General features: G+C 39.2%; 1 protein-coding gene across 1 annotated transcript; it reads right to left on the reverse strand.

Moving 5' to 3' along the window:
- Nucleotides 1-10786: 10786 nt before the first annotated feature.
- On the reverse strand, nucleotides 10787-14928 carry IFNG (interferon gamma). The gene is made up of 4 exons (XM_040233401.1): nucleotides 14815-14928; nucleotides 13617-13685; nucleotides 13339-13521; nucleotides 10787-10921 (listed from the first exon to the last, which is right to left on the reverse strand). Exons 1-4 carry the CDS (start codon nucleotides 14926-14928, stop codon nucleotides 10787-10789), a joined length of 501 nt encoding a protein of 166 aa, XP_040089335.1.
- Nucleotides 14929-26385: the final 11457 nt, after the last annotated feature.

Below are 26385 nucleotides of genomic sequence, written 5' to 3' on the forward strand. Positions count from 1 at the left end.
GCTGGCCCTACTTCTGGCCCTGGGCTTGCAGACCCCTGTCTGCTCACACCTCCCACCTGGGTTAAGGGCTCAGCTGTGCCTGACTCTTTGCAACTCCATGGACTGTAGCCCACTAGGCTCCTCTGTTCATGGATGTTTCCACCAAGAATACTGAAGTGGTTTGCCATTTTCTATTCTAAGGGATCTTCCTAACCCAGGGATCGAACCTGCATCTCTTGTGTCTCCTGCATTGGCAGGTGGATTCTTTACCACTGTGCCACATGGGAAGCCACACATAGTAATCACAGAGTCAATGTTTGCTACCATTATTACCTCTGTGGCTACTTCAACCAATCATTCAATCGACCAGTGTTAGTTAAGAAACTACTTTGTGCCCACCAATGGGCTGGAAATAAAACCCTCCACTAAAATGAAAAATGATAATGAGAAAATAATGACTTTCATTTATGACAGCTTATTTTGTGGCAGCCACTGTGCTACAGAGTTTTAGTGACTTAGGTTATCTTATTCACTCTTCGGAACCAGTAAGGAAGGAGGGGGTGAGGAATGCATTCTTAGCATCTCCGAGTCACAGAGGCTCTACATAAAGCCCACCTTTTCTCCTCCTTCACTGCTGTCTGCCCTAGAGCTGGGAGCACTCCATTTCAGCCAACCTGATCGCCCTGCCAATGCCATTCTCTCCATCCAGCACAGCAAGATAGCATAGCTCTCCTTCGCCTACTCTTGGACTCTTCCACCAGCCTGCTTTCCTGTCCCCCCCTTACCTCTCCCATCTAATAAATCTAGACATGGCCTTTCATTTCACTTCTGAGAAGCCATTTCCTGTCATCTCATCAAAGACTACCTCTTTCCCACTGACTGTCTCTAGTGAGGAGCAGAAAGCAAACATCTAACCCTCCTTGTCAGCAGAATCAGGAAACTGCTTCTCCAGCCACACCTGAAGTCCCTGGCTTGCCCAGAGCAAGTCCCTCCATGTTTTGCCGTTTTGAGTGTCACTGTTTTGGTGACTAGGGTTTTAACACCAACATTCTCGTCTAGCTTTGAGATAGGAAAAAGATGAAAATAAATATGTTTTCACATTTTAAGGTAGAAAACCCAGACTGCGGTTTCCCTGGCAGTGTTATGCCATTCATAACATCAAGTCATTCAGCCCTAGAGGCTGCAATTTTCCTTATTTGCTAACCTACCGTTAAAAAAAAATTTTTTTAACTGATTTCCTTAGTAGCATTTGATTTTGATTTTACTGAAACTTATGTGGTTAAAAACATTCTTATACTAATAGCTATGTGACCTTTAAGGTATTTGGCAGGGAAAAAAATCTCATAAGAGTAGAACGTCGTTCCCAACTCAATCTGTCCTCACCTCGAGATTTTTAAAACAATCCTTTCCCTGACTAAGCCTTGGAATCTTCTCCTAACCCCTCTTTACTCCTCTTCCCACCTCAAGAGGGACTGTGGGTTACCGTCCCATCATGAAAATCGTCGTCACTGGTCAACAAATATTTCTCTAGATTTCAGACCTGAACTGACTTTCTTTGAGTCACCCTGTCTGAGCTCTTGGGCAATGGGGCTGAAACAGCAGCCCCACAGCAGCAGCAACCACAGACTTACCTTTAAAAGCTGAAAAACTACATGTAAACAGAAGTCAAACCAGAATTCATGAGACAGTTCATTTTTCTCTGATACACGTATAGGCTAAAAATCTTACAAGTTGATGTACTTGGAAAAATGCCAAATCCAAGGTGTTAAACTACTGTCTGAGAGTTGTGTGGATATTTTGGGCATTTGTGGTTTTTCAGTGATTCATGGTGTTTCTTCTTTGTTGCTGCCTCCTCTGAGTTGATGTTTTCTGATTTTCTGATTCACCTGTAGCAGTCTTAAGTCGGGAATTAAAATAGAAAAAGAACTCAGGGAAACAATTATTGGGCTTAAATACATTATGATAAACAGCATTCACTGTTGTTATTCTGTAAATTAATCAAAGTCATGTTGTCCTGTTGTATTGGATTGGCCTATAACATGTTACAGAAATACCCACACAAACTTTTTGGCAACCCGGGATATAGACAGGGGTACACTTGCAGACTGATATGGCCTCTTCATTTATGTCCAATTCAACCCCAGTGTGTTAGCCTAAATAAACTGATGATGGGGATTTCCTGACTCCTGAGCCAAAGTTTCCAACATGTCATTTTCCAATTATGCAGCATTTTCTACTCTGGTCATGGTTCTTCAACTTAGTGATAAAAACAAGAATAGCTAAGAGCTAACCACCCAAAATATCTGGCATCCCCCAGCTAACACAGTATCTGTTATTCATGTCCATGATTCTTATTCCCCTGATGTTTTCAGTGCCCTGTACCTCAGTGTATGTTGGTGCATAGTACTGTCAATAAACAACAACAAAAAAAAACTAAACGGAAAATATTTGTAATTGTCTTGCCAAACACATTGGAGGATTAATCATATATTATTGATTCAAAACAAGAGAAAGGCAAGGATGCAAAGTATGGCTTCATACATGCAGAGATCTTAAAAACTCTTTAGAATTCCATTAGGTCAATGGCCCTGGATCTAAATGAGTGATACCCAGCTCCCTCCACTAAAGTAACTTTGGAAATGTAAAGGGCAACTCTGATTATCACAGTGATTCCAGAGATTCCACTGGAATTTCACAGGTAGAGCGGCCTAGGGTGTTAGAAGTCTTGTAATGCATGAGACAATTCTGTGCAATGAAGAACTGCCCTGTGTCTCGTATAACTCACATACATTACTTTTCTTAATTTATATAGTGACTTTACAGACACTCTTTTATTTCCATCAGACAAGCTCTTCTGGAGGCTAATTGAAAGGCATGTTGTGTGTGTGTGTGTGTGTGTGTGTATGTCAAAGTCGGTCAGTCATGTCTGACTCGTTGCAACCCCGTGCCCTATATAGTTCATGGAATTCTCTAGGCCAGAATACTGGAGTGGGTGGCCTTTCCCTTCCCTCCTAATTGCTTGAAGCCCTTTATCCTTAAACTTCACCATTCTGTTTGACTCACCCAAACAGTGCTCTTCTTTCAGTTCCTTCGGTTTGCTCACACCCCTGAGGGGCATATGAAGACCCTCCCCAGAGACCTTCATTAAAACATCAAAGATGATTCACCAACTACTGCCATCATGGAGAACAGTGTGGAGGTTCTTCAGAAAGCTAAAAATAAAGCTACCGTGTGCTCCAGCAATCTCACTCCTGGGCATGTACCCCAAGAAAATCATGGTCCGAAAGGATACATGCACCCAGCGTTCACTGCAGCACTGTTTACAATAGCTAAGACATGGAAGCAGCCCAAAGGTCCAGCGACAGAGGAATGGATAAGATGTGGTAAATATATACAGTGGAATATTACTTGGCCATTAAAAAGAATGAAATAATGCCATTTGCAGCAACATGGATGGACCTAGAGACTGCCAATACTAAGCGAAGTAAATCAAACAGAGAAGGGGAAATGTTGTATAACGTCCCTTATATGTGGAATCCACAAAGAAGTGATACAGATGAACCTATCTACAAAGCAGGAACAGATCCACAGACTTAGAGAATGAACTTATGGTTACAGGGGATGGGAGGGAGAGTAGGGAGAAGGGATAGTTAGAGAGTTTGGGATTAACATGTTCACACTACTATATTTAAAATGGATGGTCTTCCCTGGTAGTCCAGTGTTAAGAATCCACCTTGCAGTGTAAGGGACAGCAATTTGATCCCTTGTCCTGGAAGTTCGCACATGCCTCAGAGCAACTAAGCCCTTGGGCCACAACTGTTAAGCCAGTGCTCTAGAGCCCACAAGCCAGTTACTGAACCCACATACAGCAACTATTGAAACTCGCCCACCTAGAGCCTGTGCTCCACTACAAGAGAAGTAACCAAAATGAGAGGCCCACACTGCTCTCTGCAATTAGAGAGCGGAGAGCATGTGCAGCCATAAAGACCCACCACAGCCAAATAAGTAAGTCTTAAAAAATAAATAAATAAAATGGATGACCTACAAGGTCCTCCTGTATAGCACAGGGAACCCTGCTCAATTTTAGGTGGCACCCTGGATGGGAAGGGAGTTTGGGGAGAATGGATACATGTGTGTGTGTGGCTGAGTCCCTTTGCTGTCCACCTTAAACTATCATGGCATAGCTAAATCAGCTAACTCCAATATAAAATTAAAAGCTTTAAAAAAAAAATGATTCATCACTTAAGGTAGTGAGAAATCATTTGAAATACCAGAAAGCTCCTAGAAAGGCTCAAAGATTAATTACTCAAATTATTTTTTAAAGATTTTTAAAATTGAGATGTATCTGACATTATTTTCAAATGGAGAGAAATAGTCTTGGTAAAATCTGATAAAATTCCTTGAAAGTTCGTATGACACTCACAATTGTGTTAAGGTGATTTTGAGCCATTACCCTATTGGGATCCACTGAGTATACTTTGTGAGGCTTCAGGAGCATTCTTTGTACTTCTCACTTGTTTTTAAATCACAGAGTAAAGTCTTGTAAGACACAGAAGATTCATTTATCTTTCCCCATCAATTTAAAACATTTCTGTTTTCTCTACAGCAATTATATGTGAGCAAATAGGCTATACCTTAGTAGGATCTCTTCTCTTTAAGAATGGTGGGATTTAAGCATTCCATTAAGCAATAGACCTGAAGGTAAGTTGTTTTCATGAGAGCATATTATTAGGACAAATACTGAGTTCTATTTACTTTAACCAGGAAATAACCGTGGTCTTTGAATGGCTTATAATGGAAAAATATTTCCATTTCCCAGGTTTTTGAAAATAGCACGGTGTCAAGATGTTTTAATTAACCCCCATGGCCAAGTGCAAGTGTTGCAAAACTACATAAGCTTGAAAAAGAGAGATCAAAATGAATCTGTTCACCCCTATGGGTCTGAATGATTGAACATTGTAACTGAACTGGGCAATGAATTATCAACAATTAGAAATTTTCCATTGAATTGACTGGTCCTCTTCTCGCCTTCCCATGAGGTGTGAATTGGACTAGTCACCTTTACCTTAGAGACAAACTGCTTTTCCCTTGAATCAGCTTACTTCACTTCCCCACGTTTGAAGTCTAGCCTGCTGAGACGTCTTTGTATGTTTTATGCTGCTTGCTCTTCAAAGCTAAGCATAACTTTTACTTCACCAATCTGAATAAGGTAGGACCACCCACACAACCACGCAGCACGACCTGCTCTCATATTTGTTTAGCATTTTTTAAGTTTCCATAATACACAATATTGACTCATTTTTCCTGAACCTGAAGGCCTACACTGTAGATCATATATGCGCTAGTTCTCTTATTAGCTCACCAACAGATGCCTTAATTTTCAGAAAGATTTCCAGTTGTCTAGGTGAAGTCCTCAGAACACCTGAGCAGCAAAGAGGATTAGCATATTTGGAAAGACTCTAAAGTAATATGCTTGGATGCTGAGGTAGCCCAACTCAGTGAATATGCTAATAACCAGTACTTCCTAGAGAGCAGGAAACTCACCCTCATAAAGCTAAGGACATGCAAATAATAACAGTGTGCTTGAACATCTGCTGGTGGGTGTCCCCAAGCAGTATGGATGCCAAGAAACACTTATAAATTGCTGTTGGAGTCTATCAAAAACGTACTCCAGCCCACAGAAGCTTCTTCTAGACATAAGAATGGTCAAATTTCTACCCATAATTTTTCTACTGTGACTATTCTCTTTTTTTCTATCTGTACGAATAAAAGATTTGATGTACCCATAGCAGTATGTGAAAGTTACATGAACATGCAGAGATTATTTTTTATTCTTCATTCATCATTAATATTATTTTTATCATGGTTAAAGAGCAAGTGCTTAATTCCTATTTTTGCATGCTTGCATTTTTTGTGCTATTTTCAACTGCCACTGTGATAATAAATAAGAAGAATATTCTTCCTCCCAGGAATGAATTGTGTTAGCATGTCTCACATTTACACAGAAATTTGCAATTGAAAATCACAATGTGTCATTTGATCCTCCCAATACCTTTTAAGTTAGTCAGGGTCACACAACTGATAGTGAGAGTGTCAGGTCTTCAAAAATACTTGCTAAGTCGTGTCCCACTCTTTGTGACCCCATGGACTGTAGCCTGCCAGGCTCCTCTATCCATGGGATTTCCCAGGCAAGAATACTGAAGTAAGTTGCCATCTCCTTCTCCAAGGGATCTTCCTGGATCAGGGACTGAATCCACATCTCCTGCGATGGCAGGCAGATTCTTGACAACTATGCCACCAGGGAAGTCCAAGAAGAACCATCACCTCAGTAAAACAGAGTTTTTAATCCCAACATGGCCATTGATTTTTCTAGGTATAAGAATGATCAAATTTCTATCCATTATTTTGCTTGCTCTTTCTATTCTTCTAGAAGGAAAATAATTCTTCAGATCAAGAAAATATAAGAGAACTCATTGTGGTGAAAAAGTTAATAACAGTAATTTGTTGATTTATTCAATAAAAATAGCATTAATAATAATAGCTACTCTTGACAAAGCGTTTTCTCTCTTCCAACATTTTACATTTTTAAAAAAACGTAATCCTCACAATGACTTTATAGATCCCATCTTACAGATGAAAGCAAAGAGGCTTGAAAATAGTCAATAACATTCCTAAAGTTTTACAATTAATAAAAATCTAGGTCTAATTGAATCTTGAAAAAGAGTTCTTTTTTGTGATACTCTTTTGAAGGTTTATTTGTGTACAAGCATGAGACCATAAACAAAAATCCCCAAATAAACAAGTTGACTCAAGAAGACAGTAGACCATTATTACCCTTTGGGCTCTACTGAAAAAGAGTTCTTAACCCTAGCACATGTTCACTGGTTACTCATTAGTATTATTTTACACCAACCTATTACACATCCCTGGGGGGTGGCCATACCCAGGATGTCAATGGTTCTCTGATGTGGCTTTGCATCTGCAACTCTGATCACGATGGCACTTTCACCTTTGATCCTTCATCACCATCTGCCCAAAAGAAGCACTGTCATGGGGTTGCCAGGTTCTCAGTTTAGGTAAAGAGAGCAAAATAAGAAACTCTTGCCTTTGTATTTTCTTCTGTGACACTGATATGGTACAAGACATGATATCCCAAAATATGTCACCTTGATATAGTGAATATTTCAAGCTAAAGGAATCTGAGAAAGGGCATATGCAGAAAAGGCTTTCTGACCTTCTCCTGAAGTAGGTCTTATAACCAGAGGAAGGGAGCATTCTCGTCTTTAAAGACAAGGAAATCAGAGGGGAATGTGAACAGCGGCAGATCTTGCTAAGTGTTGCCTCACTTACCACAGTTAGCTCTCCTTTGTCCTACCATATCTTTCCATGATTTTCCATTCTTCACCAAATCTAGCACCAAAACACTCAGGTTTAACTGTTGTTGTTGTTGCTGTTTTTAGGTCCTTATTTCCTTATGAAGATCCTTGTGTCACATATAATTTAAATAAACATGTATGCTTTCCTTGTGTTAATCTGTCTTTTGTTATGGGATCCCAGTCAAGACTTTAGAAGAGTGGAGAAAAAATAATAATTTTCCTCCCCTACAAGCATTCAGATGTCACTTGAATTCTAGACAGGCCAAAATAACCTCAATCTTGCCCAGTTCTTTCAATCAGTGCAACTGTTTAATAATGTCTAACACATAAAATTATAGTGAAAAATAAAAAGGTCATAAAACTAAAAAGAAAAGACATTCTTTTTTAGTAGCTGGTACAAAGATTTGATTGTTTTATGGGTAATACTGACTGTTAGAAATTATTGATAAACTTTAGACTGAAAGAGGAACCCCAGGGAATGGGGATTGAGTCTCAACCACTGTTACTCAACTACTATCCAATAATCAAAATAATAATCTCTGATTATTGTCAAGGACTAAACTGATACTTTTACATGAATTATTTCATTTAACTTTATTACTATTAAATGGAGCATTAAATAGAATAGTTCAGAAGGAAGCCCCAGATACTTAACCTTTGCTCCCCTTGACACTCACAGTCTTGTCCTCACTATATACCCCAAAGCCAATTGTGTACCTTGAGATTCAATACTTTTCTTTCCTTCTCTTTACTATGTAAACTCGTGATCTTCATGAGCTCAACAGGTATTAGGTCTTTAAATACCTGCTAGCTCAACATTCAGAAAACTAAGATCATGGCATCCAATCCCATCACTTCATGGCAAATAGATGAGGAAACAGTGGAAACAGTGGCTGACTTTATTTTTCTGGGCTCCAAAATCATTGCAGATGGTGACTGCAGCCATGAAATTAAAAGACACTTACTCCTTGGAAGGAAAGTTATCACCAACCTAGACAGCATATTAAAAAACAGAGACATTACTTTGTCAAAAAGGTCCATCTAGCCAAGGCTATGGTCTTTCCAGTGGTCATGTATGGATGTGAGAGTTGGACTATAAAGAAAGCTGAGCACTGAAGAATTGGTGATTTTGAATGGTGGTGTTGGAGAAGACTCTTGAGAATCCCTTGGACTGCAAGCAGATCCAACCAGTCCATCTTAAAGGAGATCAGTCCTGGGTGTTCATTGGAAGGACTGATGTTGAAGCTGAAACTCCAATACTTTGGCTACCTGATGAGAAGAGCTGACTCTTTTGAAAAGACCCTGATGTTGGGAAAGATTGAGGGCAGGAGGGGAAGGGGACGACAGAGGATGAGACGGTTGGATGGCATCACTGACTCAATGGACATGGGTTTGGGTGGACTCTGGGAGTTGGTAATGGACAAGGAGGCCTGGCATGCTGCAGTCCATGGGGCGGCAAAGAGTCAGACCCGACTGAGCGACTGAACTGAACTGAATACCCTCAACTTCTAAATTTACATCAACTGTTCAGAGTTCTCTCTCAACTCCAGACTAATCTATTCAACAGTTTACTCATCATTTCCACTTTAAAATCTAATGGATTCCTTAAACTTAACGTTTGAAATAGAATTTCTAATTTTCCACCCCAAACCTGCTCACTCTAGTTTCCCCATTTCAGTTGAGGACAGCTTCACATTTTTAGTTGCTCAACTAAAAACTTAAGAGTTATTCTTGACCCATTTTGCTCCAACCACACTGGGTTAGTGGTACTTCTTTTACCAGTCAAGGCAAATTTCCACTTTAGAGCCTTTGCAAGAATGTTTCCTTTGCCAAAAATCCTGTCTTAGTTCTTACAAGTGCTGCCTCAAATGTAGGAAGCACTTGTATAATGAAGTGCTTTATGAAGCCAAGTATAATTGCTCCATTTAAATCCCTAGCCCGTTTGCTCTGTCCCTTAGTTTTCCCAGTTCCCCTATTCTTTCTTTTTTTCTGTAGCACTAATCATCTTCTAACATAGCACGCAATTTACTAACATATTATGTATTTTGTTTATTATCTATCTCCCCTTTGTTAAATTTTAAATTCCCAAAGGGCAAGTATTCTTGTTTGTTTTGCTCACAAGTGAATCTCAAGTGCTTAGAACAGCACCAGGCACATAGTAGGCACTCTAGTAAATATATCTTGAGTGAAAGGATAAAGTCTCTCTACAATATTATGTAGCCCACCAGGCTCCTCTGTCCGTGGGATTTCCCAGACAAGAACCTTGGAGTAGGTTGCCATATCCTCCTTCAAAGCATCTTTCCGATCCAGGGATTGAACCTGCATCTCTTGTATCTCCTGCACTGGCAGGCAGATTCTTTACCACTAAGCCATCTGGGAAGTCTACCATGTTATGAGAAAGGCACAATTATTCTTCTTTATCAGAAGAGGAAAGTGAAGCTTAGAGAGTATAAGAGTCACACCACTTGTAATGGCAGGACCAAGATTCTAATCCAAGCTTCCCACCCTAGAGTTTCCACTCACTACTCCACACTTAACAGTGTTTACCCAAAGTGGCTGGAGGAGATAAGGGGATACCAAGATGAGGGATACTCTGAGGAGCTGAGGAGGGAGAAAGTAGAAGTAAATATTTGTGTGCCAAGCTAAACAATTTGGACTACGTTCCACAGCTGTGAAAAGATCATTCAAACAACTACCGAAGGGAACAATGGAAACCAGCAAATTGCCAGTGAAGAAAGACACCACTTTGGGGAGATTTTAATCCAACTCTTATATCTCCCCAGTTAAACTGACTCTCCTTCTATTAATTTATTAGTCTGTGTTTCGCTTAACCGAGCCCCCATTTTAGAAAAAGTCTGACACAACATACATAGTTATAAAATTACACTTTATTCATATATATTAAATATTGATAAACTAAACAAACACATTACTTTCCATTTGGGTGTAATCACAATTGTCAGTGATATTCTGAAGCACCAGGTGTAAGGTGAGATGAGATGCTGTTTTTATCAGGGCACAAGTCATATCGCCTTGACACATTCAAGTGCTGTCTGACATGCCATCAAAGTAGTGGCTCAGAATGCAGATCTAGTCTCAGATAAGTAGTGACTAGATGGCATCATTTCATTTATCAGCATTCATTACATCATCAAGTGAAATAAGTGCACAACCCACAGATTCTTGCTTAGTTTAGCTGCCTACTTGGACCCTGAGATAAAACCTTGAAATCTCATAGACTTGCCTAGTTAGTCTTAGGAATTATAAATAACACATATATTAATAGATACTCATTTTCATGACATAAAAGTTACTATTATAAATACTTTGATAAGTCTAAATATATATTCCCCATATAAATAATGTAAAATATTAAATATTAATAAATAGATTGAGATTTTAAAATTCAAATATTGCAGGCAGGAGGACCATTACATTGATGCTCTCCGGCCTCGAAAGAGATTCTGACTTCTCTTCCGCTTTCTGAGGTTAGATTTTGGTGACAGGTCATTCATCACTTTGATGAGTTCGTTTATGGCTTTGCGCTGGATCTGCAGATCATCCACCTATTGGGAAAGAAAACAGCAAAATTAATTTCAGGCATATGAGTCATTAGGATATTCTGCTGTCTAGGCCCAAGAAAATCAAAGTATTCTTTAAAACAAATTATTTTCACTAGCAGTAATGAACTTTAAGATGTAATGTTGGTTTCTTCAGTGATAAAGACTAAAATTATAACAATTCAATTGATAGTTGTGCTGTAACAGGATGGAGCACATCACATATCCATAAATTTATCACTTCAGGGATCTGAAAGTTATATAGTGAAAAAACCCCAGAAGTAGAGTGACAGAAAAATGTGGGTGTGAAGTCTGTGTGTGCAATACATGTGACTTTAAACCAGTCACTGAAGCTCTCCAGATCTCTGTTTTCTCCACTAAGTATGAGGAGATTGTTTAGATGACCCCCAGCGTCCCTGTCACCTCTATCACTTAGTACTTAGTCTTTGCTATAAGGATCAGATGAGTTACTATAGCCAATGGCTCTCATGCTTGGTGTGTAAAAGAGTAACCTGAGGACCTAATGAAGAACTCTGACACCCAGGTGGATGAAATCGGACTAGGCCTCAGTCATTGTGTGGTTACCAACATCACCAGGTGATTTAGGCACCACCCAAGTTTGAAAACCACTGGTATAGGTTCAGTACTTTATAAACACCAAGTTCTAGAAGGAGGAAAACCGTGATTTTTAGTTTCTTCCAAATTAGGTCAGTCTCATCATTTCCATGATGGGATTAAAAATAAACACTGATCTTATTTAAATGGTAATAATCAATTACTGGTATTATATAATAAAATTAGTAATGAAAGCAGTCTTCCTGTACCCTGCCTTCCATTCCAGCAAATTGAACTATTTTCTCACTCTTCCCAGTAGGACCATATAGGTGAATTCATGCTTCATAAAATGAGGACCATTTGCTTTCATCTTTGCTCTGCCACTACATTTCTTTCTAAAGCTGGAAACACTGCAGCCACCTTGCCACATTTCTGAGAATGACTAGGAGATTCTAAGTTACAAGACAAAAAGGCAAAACATGCCTTAAATATGCTCACATTTGAGCAAAAGACAACAATGGTTGAGCACTCACTCAAGATTGCACCTTGTGAAGCAGGAGGCTTGGAGCTTCCAGAAGGATGGGACCAACCTATTGTTTTCAAAGCCCAGTTACAACAGAGTAGAAAAATTTCTACCAGCTGTGTGTCTACAGGTGATAAATTTTACTTTCCAGTTTTCTAAGCATCACCAAGAAACTAAGGGACTTCTGTAGGACTGAACAGTAGCCAGAGGCAGCACGGGGTTAGGAACAGTGCCTTTTCATTCTCTAGCCTGCAACCAATGGAGATCTGCTGAACATGGAAAACATTACGTATATTTTTTCAAAGCCACTCTCATACCATCTAATATATGGAGACTAGAGAAATCTTGAAGAGCAATCACTTATTTCAGTTACTAGGTGTTTAATGAGATTGTTGAGAGGCACACTGGGTTAGAGCAAGAGCTGGTACAAATCCTGAAAGCACAAGTCATAATGGGACCCCTCCTCTTCTCACCCAAGCCTATTTATACAAAAGCCAACTCTCCCCACATACCACCCCCCCCCAAAAAAAAAAAATCTAGAGGCCTTTGTCCCTTAGATGAAATTTTGGAAAATGTGACTTGTGCTTATGCTTCATAGTTATCTTTCAGCTTCTAAAAACTTTAAAGATTCATTGATAGGACAATTCTACCTATTTTCTTTCTAAAAACAAACTCAGTCACCTCTCCTTGGGCTATACAATCTGCATGGTTGACCAGAGTCCGACAGTAGGAGGGCCTTGTCTCCTCAAAGGCTATTCCTTTCTCCTATCTCATTGTCATTTTCTATCCATGGCATTGTAGAATTTTAGAGCAAAGGAGACCATAGAAATTACAGTGAACTCAACAGGCTCCTTTTAAGATGAGGAAACAGCCCCAGCCAGGCCTGTGATTCATCTGAAGTCACACATTTCTTTGGTGGCTAAACTGGGCGGAGCACACATCTTCTTCCCTCTCCCTCCCACTGCTCTTTCCATTAAGACATGCAACCTATTCAAAGCAAGAGAATTTCCAACACAGAGACAAGGGGCAATGGGAGAACTGGTTTTCAATACTCTGCCCCCATCACCCCAACTCCTTCTCTGCTTCCTCCTCACTGATTTGTCCATTCACCCATGTTTGTGTGATAGGCATAATGCCAGTATTTTCCCAAAATCACAGACTTAAGTGCCTCCACTAACTGACTCTGCAAAGTCACCCAAGGCAAAAGAGAACTAGCAAAGAGGCATTTTGACTACAAGTTCACTTCAGAGATTTATACCCAGTATCTAATTTCTATTTTCTGGGAATGAAGTGCTTTGTAAGAGCCTCTGCAATGATACCGAAGAAAGCATTAAGATCATCTCACCGGAATTTGAATCAGCTTTTTGAAGTCCTCCAGTTTCTCAGAGCTGCCATTCAAGAACTTCTGAAACATGTCTTGCTTGATGATATCCATGCTCCTTTGAATGACCTGGTTATCTTTGAGGTTTTCAAAGAGTTTGAAGTAGAAGGAGACAATTTGGCTCTGAATAATTTTTTTGTCACTATCCTTGGGAGAAAAGAGCACAAAGAGAGGTTGATGTGAATTTATCCGTCAGAAAAAAAGCAACAGGAAAATCAGCCAAATGGAAATGTTCAGCTTACCTCTTTCCAATTCTTCAAAATTTCTGAGAAAAGAGGCCCACCCTTAGCTACATCTGGGTTACTTGCATTCTGGGAAATAAAACAACACAAGAAAAAATTGGCTTAAAATTAGTCCATAAATTGCTGTAAAAATGTACCCCAAGTTTTATTGAACTTGGATGTTGGCAATATTTACTGATTTTCTTTTCAACATTGTTTAGTTCTAACAAAAAATATTCTCAAAAGCTATCCTGTTGGATAATAGCCAAAGACTATCATGTGATCTTTGCTTTCTTATTTACTAATATAACATCACAATGAACTCATTCAAGACTGATGATACTTCAATTGTCCCAAATTACTATGGTAAGAAAAAGGTATAGTTAAAAAAAAAAAAAATCAACATCATCATCTCACTATAAAATACTGCCCCCCTATGGTATAGGTTTCTGTAACCTCTACCTGTGTCCTCCTATATTATATCGCCTTTAAAAGATAGCTCCAGCTATAATTATAATAGCTAAATTTGGACATATGATAAAATATTTAAAATGCACAAGCTATTTTAATTAACCAAAAATAAATTTTTAAGAAATTCATAAAACAAGACAAAAAGTTTTTAAAATATAAACTAGATTATTATAACTCCTACAAAAAAAATCTCAGCAAGTGACTGAGTCCAAGAGTAATTCACAGACAATCTAGATGGGATAGTAAAATTTTAAAATAAATTTTTAGAGAAAAACACCTATAAGTGTTTTAGTTTTTAAGCCAAATATTTAAGGACCTCATCTTCTTTAATTGATCAATTATTTCAAATGACCATTTTTAATGCTGATCTTGACTTTTGACTGTCACCATTAGAGTAACGTGAGAAATCAAAAATTAACACTCAGCTGTCTTTTCAGTATGCTTACTACTTAACATCATAGTTAAATGGATTCTCATCACAAAATATCAACACTATGATATATACCCATATTATGCCCATCTTTTGGAGGATTCGTGAATCCCTCCTAAATCTCTGTAGCAAACTGAGCAGAGATCGTTTAGTCAAAAAAACAAACAAACAAACACATCTAGCCAACAGTCACAATAACACCAAGTCTTCTCAAAATGACTGAAGACTAGAGATGAGAGCCCATCATAGATAGAATTCCAAGTCAACATCAAACATCAAGTCAATCACAAGAAAGTCTCATTAAAAGATCATACTTACAAAATACTCCTTTAAGTTTTCTATTTCTTTAAAAAATGGGCCCTGGCCATAAGAACCAGAAAAACCCAAAAGCACACAGAGCAGTAAAGCTAAGAAAGAGCTTGTATATTTCATCGTTTAGGAGAGAGTTAGGCTGGAGTAGTTGAAATCGGTAGCTCCTGTGTTATGATCAGGTCCCAAGGAGGTAGCTGATCTTTCTTTGCTAATTGTTGATCTGCAGATGATCAGAAGAATGTACTGTGTCTCCTTTTGGTGCTGGTATTTATACCTAATTGAAGTCTCATCAAGATTACGTATTTTCACAAGTTTTTTAAGATGAGATGGTGACAGATAGACAGAGATGCTAGTTAGTTGGTATTAATAACTATGGTTTTGTGGCATTTTGGTCTTGTAGTTAGAGTTTCCTTTCAACTCCTTGGGTCTTTTGACGAGGAGACAGACCCATTATGCCCACCCATGCCATTATTGTGGGATCCTTTGAAAACACTTTCACTTCACACCGTCCAGGGATTGGAAATTTTTGTACACCTCCTCCTTTGCCCTCGTAAAATGTTGACTCCTCATCCAGAGATCACATTGATCATTCTTTTGTGGTCTGAAGCAAGTAAAAGAGGAAATTCTAGGGGCTCTCAAACCTTTACAGAGGGGGTGCCTCTTAAAATTTTTCTTGCAAATGGCCAGAAAGCAAGGAAAGAATGTGGTTAGAAAACCAATGTGGTAGGAAGTCCTTCTATCAAAGACAGTTAGTATAACATCCACCGTAACTCTATGTTGCTCTGACCAGCAATGCCCAACAGAAATATAATGCAAGCCAATTCTCTAATAGCTCCATTACTAAAGGTAAAAAGAAACAGGGAAAAATAATTTTAAAATATATTTTGCTTAAAACAATATATCCAAAATGTATCAATATGTATCAACACAGAAAAATATTAATAAAATATTATACATCCTTTTTTGTCATACTAAATTCTAGAAATCTGGTGTTCATTTTATACATATGGCACATCTCAGTTTAGACTGGCCATATTCAAATGCTCAGTAGCCACACGCAGCCGGAGGCTACAATATTGAACAGCAAAGCACTAGATGATCAATTGTTCCAAATTGTCACTAATAATGGATTCTTTTTTACTTTTTTATTTCTTTTCATTTCAAATACAAAAAAATAGGAATATTTTCTCCTTCCTTAGTAATTTATTTATGAAATACAGTACTTAGGGATGCCACAGAAGACCCTCTGCTATTTGGTTCCAGCCCACCTTGTGTTTCAACGTGCAGTGTATACACAGCAGTATTGCATTTATGAATGCAGGCTTGAATTCTGGCTTCACAGCTATCTAGCTATATAATCTTGAGTAAGCTTTTTAACTCTTCTATAGCTAGATTTCCTTATCATTAAAGTGACCCTAATATTAATATCTCCTCTAGCCTTCAGCTGAAAATTGTCAGGTGATATGAAGTACTAAGACTTTTGCCTGTCATATAGTAAGCACTCAGTAGAAGTGAACTGTTCCCAATTGAGGTATGTGGAGTGACTAGTCATTCCTAAAAAAGCACACCCTGAACCTTTGCTCAGGCTGTTCCTTGATTTCCCACATGAGTGCCTCTCAGAGTGGTACCCAGGCATTCAAGTCCAGCCTCAAAAATCATTATCTCCATGAGTTCTCTCAAAACTATCCTTAAAAGTAATCTTGCATATTCTCTACGTAGGCCTAGGAGAGTGGTTCACATTTTTCTTAGAGTCTTGACCCACCAATCTCATATTAGAGTTAGTTTTGTATCTTCTCCCATACTGGACCGAGTTCTCTAAAATCAGATATTGTTTCATCACTTCTACAGCCCCATTTTCTCTCCTAAAGGCAATGTAGCTTGAAGATTTGTCTATAGACAGCACTGAATAAAAGTGAGCTTGAATGCTTAATTCAGGGCCTACTTTTCCCTCAAGGTAATTTTCCTCAGGGATTCCCACACACGCACATGCACAATTTTCCTTAAGTTCTAACCCCAGTGCTATCAGCACTAACCTGTAGGAAGCTTGTATTTAATTAAAGAGGGTTCATGATTAACATTGGAAACATGATGCTATGTCTCTTTAGCCAACTCCGGCTTACTGGAAAAATTCCATGTAGTATTTTTTGTGACAAAGGCCAGAAAATCCTTTGAGGAACTACCTTCCCCAAAACAAAGTCAAAGAGTATTTGTGGGACCAAAGCCTCATGTAAAGTAAATGAGGAGAGTGGAAATTACATTGCTACCCTGTTGCTTTATTGCAGCTCCCCTCAAGCAAAAAAAAAAAAAACAGCCCACATAATATGCGTACAGGGTGACACAGTGACAAGAAACCCTTTTCAGAGACTTGAGACAAGTGCATGCACTCAGTACTATTCAGGAAACCTGTGACCAAACTCCAAGTTATTGGAAGGAACATTACTAACGTTCTGGAAAGAAGTAAAAATTTCTCCTACTCGTCCCTTGATTTATGGTGTTAGGCACAGGCAGTTAATAATAGTGAGGTCCATCTTTGGGACATATCATCTGGAGTTTGTAAATTGTGAATTCCTATTAAAAATTACATATATATATACATACATATATATATATATAAATACACACACACATATATATGGAGCTTTCCAGGAGGCACTAGTGGTAAAGAATCCACCTGCCAATGCAGGTTAGACACAACAGACGCAGGTTTGATCCTCGGGTCAGGAAGATCCCCTGGAAGAGGGAATGGCAACCCAGTCCAGTATTCTTTCCTGGAGAATCCTATGGACAGAGAAGCCTGATGGGCTACAGTCCATGGAGTCATAAAGAGTCAGATACAACTGAGCAAGTAAACAAAAACAAATATATATATACATTAGGGACATATTTACAACATGGCCAGATGTTTAGCATTAGTAAATACAAGACTAAAATTCAACGTCTAACTACCTCTTGATGTCATGACCAAGCACAGTACAGAATTAGGAAATTATAGAGATTATCTATTGCCTAGTCCATCATTTTTTAGATTTATAAAATAAGACCAAGGGGGAAAAACTGAAGTGCTGTGCTTAAAGTCCTTCAACTGGAAAATGCAGAGATAAGTTTAGAACCAAAACCTTTTCCCTAATCTACCTGTCCCCAATCAATAGTCATTAAAACTACTATATGTGCCAATAATTGTGTTAGACATGTGAATTCAGATAATTACATTCTGTCAGGCTTTAATTTCTGGGATTATTTTCTGCAGAATTTGTGAGATTATAGTCACTCTTCATAAATCAACTATATCCCAATAAAAAATTTGTACAAAAATAATCACTCTTCAAATTCTTAAAAATAGTAAGACTGCAAATAAAAGTTTTGAAATTATTGGTTAGACATCGCAGCAGACCCAACTTCATGGACATAAGACCTGCATAGTCTATCAAGACCCCGCACTTAGAGAAGCCCATATTTGGTTTACTGCTCTGTGGTTACCTTGTTGAAATTCCTAATAAGTTTTAAACAAGGGGCTCCCATTTTCCTTTTGCACTGGTTCCCACAAATTCTGTAACTGGTTCAGCATCCCAGGACTGGTCCATCCCAGGACTGGTCCACTATCTCACAGGATGGAAGTGAATCTCATCCTGCGAGAGTTTCACGGTTTGGGGTTTTTTTTTTTTTTTTTCTCAGCATATGGTTCGTTTAGTTAGTATGTTGTCACTACAATGGTATATTTTTTGATCTTTTCCTGTCTTGTCAACTTTACCAAAGAAGGTGGTTCTCTCTCTTTTCTGCCTGTGAAACACCTTCTGTTGCACATGCAAACTAGAGGTTTCACACTTTGTTGGTTCAGCCAATACTATGACTGAAGGATCATTCACCACACAAGAGATCCTTTAAAAGTTTTACAAACCCACCAAGAGCCAGAGTGTGACCAAATTACTAATATGAAGGGACTGAAAACTTTCTTTTTTCTCTTCAGGCAATCTTCTTTCTAAAAACTGGCCATGGCTATGCATCAAGCGTCAGCAAGATTTTCGATCGTATCTCATACTATGCTCAGGCCTCAGTGAGTAGGTAGTCGTAAGACAAAACTTACACCTTGGTTGCCCTTTTTCCTCTGCGGTTAGAGTCACATCCCCAGTGCTCACTACCGAATTATCTCTTCCAGACTTTGGGGTAGATTTCTTCCACCAAGTATGAGTCAATATTGGATCCATGCCCCCACGCTGTCCTGACTCCCGGAACTCCTGACATCATGCAAGCTGAGCCTACGGAAGAAAATGATTTACAGAATGGAAGTGCACGCGGAGTCAGATTTTCCCCGCAATTTGACTCAAAAATCCCATATGTTACAGGAGAGTTTTCTGAATCTCCCTTTTTCTTTCATGTCCCCTGGGCAACTTTGAGAGTTGATTCAAACAATATAAGAAACATTATACTTATGCATACTGTATGCTGTATACCTCTGTATTATATGTATAATGTATACTTATGCAATACAGTTATCAGGTTACAATATTTTCAATTTTATGTCAAAGGAAATTGTACTCTGTTCATCTAGGGATTCACGGTCATGTTTTGAAGGTCACATTTTTATTCCACAAGGAATTTTAAAGCATCTACTGAGTGCTAAGTACTATGATTGACACAGGGATGGGACAGTTTTGTTGTGACACAACTGAAGCAACGTAACACACACAACTCCAAGCATAGATAGGGTCTCAAAAGAATCAGACACAACTTTGCTACTAAAACAAAAGCTCCATGTCTATAACTTAAGCAGGTAACAGTGAGGCTAGCTGACAGGAGCATATGTCACCATATTGGGAGCTAGGGTTGATTCCATTGCTGGTTACTGGGTAGGTATCCACTTTCTCCTTTTATTCTCCATATATGTACATCTTTCCCAGGCTCATATAAGTGAAGAGGACTGATTATTGCATACAGAGAAAAACACATATCTGACAAGTATGGATGTGAGAGTTGGACTGTGAAGAAGGCTGAGCGCTGAAGAATTGATGCTTTTGAACTGTGGTGTTGGAGAAGACTCTTGAGAGTTCCTTGGACTGCAAGGAGATCCAACCAGTCCACTCTGAAGGACATCAGCCCTGGGATTTCTTTGGAAGGAATGATGCTAAAGCTGAAACTCCAGTACTTTGGCCACCTCATGTGAAGAGTTGACTCATTGGAAAAGACCTTGATGCTGGGAGGGATTGGGGGCAGGAGGAGAAGGGGACGACAAAGGATGAGGCTGGATAGCATCCCCGACTCAATGGACGTGAGTCTGAGTGAACTCCAGGAGTTGGTGATGGACAGGGAGGCCTGGCGTGCTGCGATTCGTGGGGTGGCAAAGAGTCGGACACGACTGAGCGACTGAACTGAACTGAACTGACACATATAGCGTTCCCTCCCTCTATAGCCTTGGCAGATGTCACTAGTTAGCTATGATGTTCTTTCCTATTAAGATGTAGACTCGAAATCTCTTTCAACACTGAAATCTACCAATTCATTAGTGTTTCATTATCTCTTTGTCCTCTTAGGGAAAAGGTTTACTTGTTGCTATGCCTCTTATTGAGATGAGTTCTTACAAAGAAGCAAAAGATATAAACTCTTCCTCCAAGAACATTAGTATTAGAGAAAAATTAAAATTCATAAAGTAATATAAGGGAAAGACCTTTGGCCTGAGAAGGAGTCTCAATTTTTGGTCCTAGAATCTACTACTGGTATGATGTGGGAATTTGAGCAAAGCCTTTACCCATGCTTTACATCTTAACATTTGAAGAGTTGGATTCAATAAACTATGTTTCTTTCCATTTCTAACAGTCTGTGTTTCTACAACTATGATTTATGAGGAATATATTACTGAGAACTAATATTATATGAGCTAGAGATTCCAACAGACTTAGGAATTCAAACAAAAATACAGCCATCCCTCAGCATCACAAGTGATTAGTTCCAGGACCTTAGTGAATACCAAAACCCACAGATGCTCAAGTCCACTTTATAAAATCGCATAGTTCAGTGGGCCCTCCATATCTGCAGGTTTCACATCAGTGCATCCAATCAACTTGCACAGTCATTCAGCCATGTCTGGCTCTTTTTCAGTCCCCGTGGACTGTAGCTCACCAGGCTCCTCTGTCCAAGGGATTTTCCAGGCAAGAATACTGGAGTGGGTTATCATATCCTCCTCCAGAGGATCTTCCCAACCCAGGGATCAAACTCACATCTCCAGCATCTCCTGCATTGGCAGGTGAATTCTTTACCACTGGGAGCCACCTGGGAAGCCCCATTCCAATAATTCAGAGTTCATTATTACACAAGAAAATATGAATGAACACAAAATGCTTTAGAAAATACTTTGGGATAAAAGATAAAATTCAAAGAAAGGACAAAGTTTGGAGGAAACAAAGACAAAGCAAAAGAAAAAAAATATTTTTAAGTAAGAGAAGATTCATGAACCAAGAAAATACAGAGAAAAAGAATCTCTTAGAACCTAAAACCATAGCAACAGACATTTAAAAATCAGTAGAAGGGTTGAAAGATAAAGTTGCAGAAATCTTCAAGAATAAACAAATTGACCAAAAGCTGGAAAATGTAAATAAAATTACAAAAACTTCTAACAAAATAAATAGTTCAGAGACTCCAACACCTAAATCATGAGAGCTCCAGAAAAAGCAAAGGAACAAAGGAAGAAAATTAACAAGGAACTGTAAGAAAATTTCTCATAGTTGCAACATGTGAGTTTCCAAAATGAAAAACCCAATGAATTTCTAGCAAAATGATTTTAAAAATATGGACCCTAAGGTATATTTTTAAATTTCAGAGACTTTTGAAAACAAAGAAGATTCTCAAAATTCAAGAGAGAAAATCAGGTCATATTCAAATGATAAGGAGAGAATGCTATCAAACTTCTCAATAGCAATTCTGGAAGCTAGAGATCAATATATTCAAATATCTGAATAAATCTGAATAAAATCATGTCCAGACTTGAATTTTATGCTCAGCCACACTATCAGTCAACTGTTAAGATGAGGACATTTTTCCTTCATGCAAGATCTCATAGCTTTAGTTCCCATGTACACTTTCTCATAAAGGAACTTGAGAAAGCTGAGAAAGTATTAAACCAAAATAAAAAACTAAATCACCAAAGAAGATCTGGGATCCAGGAAACGGAGGATCCAACACAGGGAGGAAGCTAAGAGATTTCCAAGTGTGTTACGAAGATCGTGCCTTTAGAGATAGATGTGCAGCAGGCCTATAGGACAACAAGAAGCTTGTTGGAACTGAAGGACTAAAGAGTCCTAGAGGGATGTCTCCAAGAAAAAAAAAAAGTAAATGTGTTTGACTGTACTATAAAAAAAATGTCAGCTTTATCAGAGTTTGGAGTGAAGAGACAATGACTTGGTGCTGGATATGTGTAAAATTAAGGAAACCAACCAAACACCAATTATAATATTAATTTTGGGAAAAAAAAATGTTGTGCAAGAAAAAAAATGTAAAAACATACAACAAATATTGTGAACAATATTTACCTAGTCATCATCATATAAACTTTAACAAAAGGTAATATAGCTATCGTGGGAAGATAGGAGGGAGGGGTAGCCGAGTATATGTGTATAGGGTAAAAGTAAGTCAGTCATAATCTACTATAGTAGGAAGTGTATAGATGCTATCTAAAGTGGGTAAGAAATTTTTAGTGATTTAAAGCTAAGTAGAAATCGAGCTAAAAATGAAAGCTAAGTGAATTGATAGTGATTATCTTGGACGTGTGTTTCAGAAATAGAAATGCACAGATCAGAGAGAGCTACTGACTGTGTCATAAGCTTTACTGTATTTATGAAGTTTTATAATTCCCAAGACTACCCTCATTTCTGACATCAAATTCAAGTTCAGAAGTTACCCAGACCATCTCCAGGTTCAATAATTTGCTGAAAGCCATCACAGAACTCAGAAAAGGCATCATATCCATGATTATGGTTTATTACAGCAAAAGAATACAAATTAAAATCAGCAAATGAGCACAGGATCTAGGAGTGTTCCATATGCAGAGCATTCATTTCCCCTCCCCCAGTGGGGTCATAAACAGTACAAACTCCTGTCGGTAATGATGTGTGACAATATGCATGGAGTATCGTCAACCTGGGTGGTGTCCAACTATTGCGACCCCATAGACTGTAGCCTGCTAGGCTTCTCTATCTATGGGATTCTCCATGCAAGAATACTGGAGTGGGTTGCCATTTCCTTCTCCAAGGGATCTTCCAAAGTCAGGAATAGAACCCAGGTCTCTGCACTGCAGGCAAATTCTTTACCGAGTAAGCTACAAGGGAAGCAGTTTTTATTAGGGCTTGGTCATATAGACACGCTTGACTAATCACATGACTGACCATAGTCTTCAGCCCTTCCAGAGGTCAAACTGATACCTATACCCCCAAAGTGTAAAGTGAAAGTGTTAGTCGCTGAGTTGTGTCTGAGTCTTTGTGACCCCATGGACCATAGCCCCCGAGGCTCCTCTGTCCATGGAATTCTCCAAGCAAGAATACCAGAGTGGATAGCCATTTCCTTCTCCAGGGTATCTGCATGACCCAGGGATCCAATCCAGGTCTCCTGCATTACGGGCAGATTATTTACTGTCTCAGCCACCAGGAAAGCCCAAGGCACACTGGTAGTAGAAACTATCTGACATGCCCCAAGGTCCCCAGTAAACAATGATACTCTTATTAGACAGAACAGTCCAAAGGCTTCAATGGTAACAACCTCTTTGCTGACAGCAAAGACCACATCTCTCTGCGTGCCTGCTTAATCACTCAGTGGTGTCTGACTCTTTGCCACCCCATGGATTGTAACCCACCAGGCTTCTCTGTCCATGGAAATTTTTTTTTCAGGCAAGAATACTGGAGCAGGTTGCTGTTTCCTACTCCAGAGGATCTTCCCGACCCCAAGGATAGTGACCCCATCTCCTGTATCTCCTACATCTCTCTCCAGACAAGGTTAATCCATTACTGCACAGTATTGTTTGCTTTTCTTGTAGTTTATTCTACCATAACATTTGTTTTCTTTTTATATGATTGCCTCATACCCAAACAACAAATAGGAAAATGATGTTGATAAAATTCAGAATTCATTTTGGTTCACACTGGATTTCTCCCACCATGTTAATCAAGCACAATCAAGGAAATTCAGTACAAGTTTTGTCACCGCTGAAAGAAAGCTTTAGTGACCCCATGGACTGCAGCCCACCAGGCTCCTCCGTCCATTGGATTTTCCAGACAAGAGTGCTGGGGTGGGGTGCCATTGCCTTCCCGTTAGCAATACATGAAGACCTTAAATAAAAAGTCAAAGGTTACAGAAGTGTTTTACTTTAATGCACATAGTGCTGTACTTTGCGCTAGCTGGGAAGCAGCAAGTGCAGATGAAGAAGCTGAAGGGATTTAGCCTCCAGTTAAAAAACAATGGGTTAAGAAAAATGGCTCCACCCCAGACAGCATTTCTAACTGGGATGCAAACATTCTCTGCCAAAGGCAAATGTACTGCATCTCAAAGGAGGAAGCTGCAGCCCAAGTTGTAAGGCTGCAAGGAATTGATTCACTGTGATGATAGAGGGAAACTTCCCTAGAGATTTAAAAATGCTTGTAGTTTGATTAGAATTTTTATTGTTTTGTTGTTTTACTGTTGATACTCTGATTACGAAGTTCAATAGCAGTCAAATGGATGGTCCCAAATCTAATCGTCCCCATAGGTCCTGTTATTTTTAGTTTGAGATTTTGCAGAACATGAGGCTTTTCAAGAACATATAAAATGTTAAAGCAATAATACCTTTTCATGTATTACTTTGATACAAGTAAAATCATTAAAAAAAAACCAAAACTATTCTTTGAATGATAGATGTACTCATTCGGTTCAGTTCAGTTCAGTTGCTCAGTCGCGTCTGACTCTTTGCGACCCTATGAATTGCAGCACGCCAGGCCTCCCTGTCCATCACCAACTCCTGGAGTTCACTCAAACTCACGTCCATCAAGTTGGTGATGTCATCCAGCCATCTCATCCTCTGTCGTCCTCCTGCCCACAATCCCTCCCAGCATCAGGGTGTTTTCCAATGAGTCAACTCTTCGCATGAGGTGGCCAAAGTATTGGAGTTTCAGCTTCAACATCAGTCCTTCCAAGGAACACCCAGGACTGATCTCCTTTAGAACGGACTGGTTGGATCTCCTTGCAGTCCAAGGGACTCTCAAGAGTCTTCTCCAACACCACAGTTCAAAAGCATCAATTCTTCGGCACTCAGCTTTCTTTACAGTCCAATTCTCACATCCATACACAACCACTGGAAAAACCATAGCCTTGACTAGACAGAACTTTGTTGGCAAAGTAATATCTCTGCTTTTCAATTACTATCTAGGTTGTAGTAACTTTCCTTCCAGGGAGTAAGTGTCTTTTAATTTCATGGCTGCAATCACCATCTGCAGTGATTTTGGAGCCCAGAAAAATAAAGTCTGACACTGTTTCCACTGTTTCCCTGTCTATTTGCCATGAAGTGATGGGACCAGATGGCATGATCTTAGTTTTCTGAATGCTGAGCTTCAAGTCAACTTTTTCACTCTCCTCTTTCACTTTCATCAAGAGGCTTTTTAGTTCCTCTTCACTTTCTGCCATAAGGGTGGTGTCATCTGCATATCTGAGGTTATTGATATTTCTCCCACCAATCTTGATTCCAGCTTGTGCTTCTTCCAGCCCATGGTTTCTCATGATGTACTCTGCATTTAAGTTAAATAAGCAGGGTGACAGTATACAGCCTTGACGTACTCCTTTTCCTATTTGGAACCAGTCTGTTGTTCCATGTCCAGTTCTAATTGTTGCTTCCTGACCTGCATATAAGTTTCTCAAGAGGCAGGTCAGGTGGTCTGGTGTTCCCATTTCTTTGAGAATTTTCCACAGTTTATTGTGATCCACACAGTCAAAGGCTTTGGCATAGTCAATAAAGCAGAAAGAGATGTTTTTCTGGAACTCTCTTGCTTTTTTGATGATCCAGCGGATGTTGGCAATTTGATCTCTGGTTCCTCTGCCTTTTCTAAAACCAGCTTGAACATCTGGAAGTTCACGGTTATAGGGACTGGAATGCAAAAGTAAGAAGTCAAGAAACACCTGGAGTAACAGGCAAGTATGGCCTTGGAGTAGGGAATGAAGCAGGGCCAGGGCTAATGGAGTTTTGCCAAGAGAACGCACTGGTCATACCAAACACCCTCTTCCAACAACACAAGAGAAGACTCTACACATGGACATCACCAGATGGTCAACACCGAAATCAGATTGATTACATCCTTTGCAGCCAAAGATGGCGAAGCTCTATACAGTCAGCAAAAACAAGACTGTGAACTGACTGTGGCTCACATCATGAACTCCTTCTTGAAAAATTCAGACTTAAATTGAAGAAAGTAGGGAAAACCACTAGACCATTCAGGTATGTCCTAAATTAAATCCCTTATGATTATACAGTGGAAGTGAGAAATAGATTTAAGGGACTAGATTTGATAGATAGGGTGCCTGATGAACTATGGATAGAGGTTCGTGACATTGTACAGGAGACAGGGATCAAGACCA

The sequence above is a fragment of the Oryx dammah genome, unplaced genomic scaffold (assembly GCF_014754425.2).
Source record: "Oryx dammah isolate SB20612 unplaced genomic scaffold, SCBI_Odam_1.1 HiC_scaffold_29, whole genome shotgun sequence".
Lineage (NCBI taxonomy): Eukaryota > Metazoa > Chordata > Mammalia > Artiodactyla > Bovidae > Oryx > Oryx dammah.

Bases quoted from the DNA above. Each gene is read 5' to 3' on its own strand.
- IFNG (XM_040233401.1), bottom strand. From the start codon at position 14,928: ATGAAATATACAAGCTCTTTCTTAGCTTTACTGCTCTGTGTGCTTTTG. The intron at 13,686-14,814 runs GTAAGTATGATC...TTTATTTCCCAG, and splicing joins AAAACTTAAAGGAGTATTTT to AATGCAAGTAACCCAGATGT. The intron at 13,522-13,616 runs GTAAGCTGAACA...TTTTCTCCCAAG, and splicing joins TTTTGAAGAATTGGAAAGAG to GATAGTGACAAAAAAATTAT.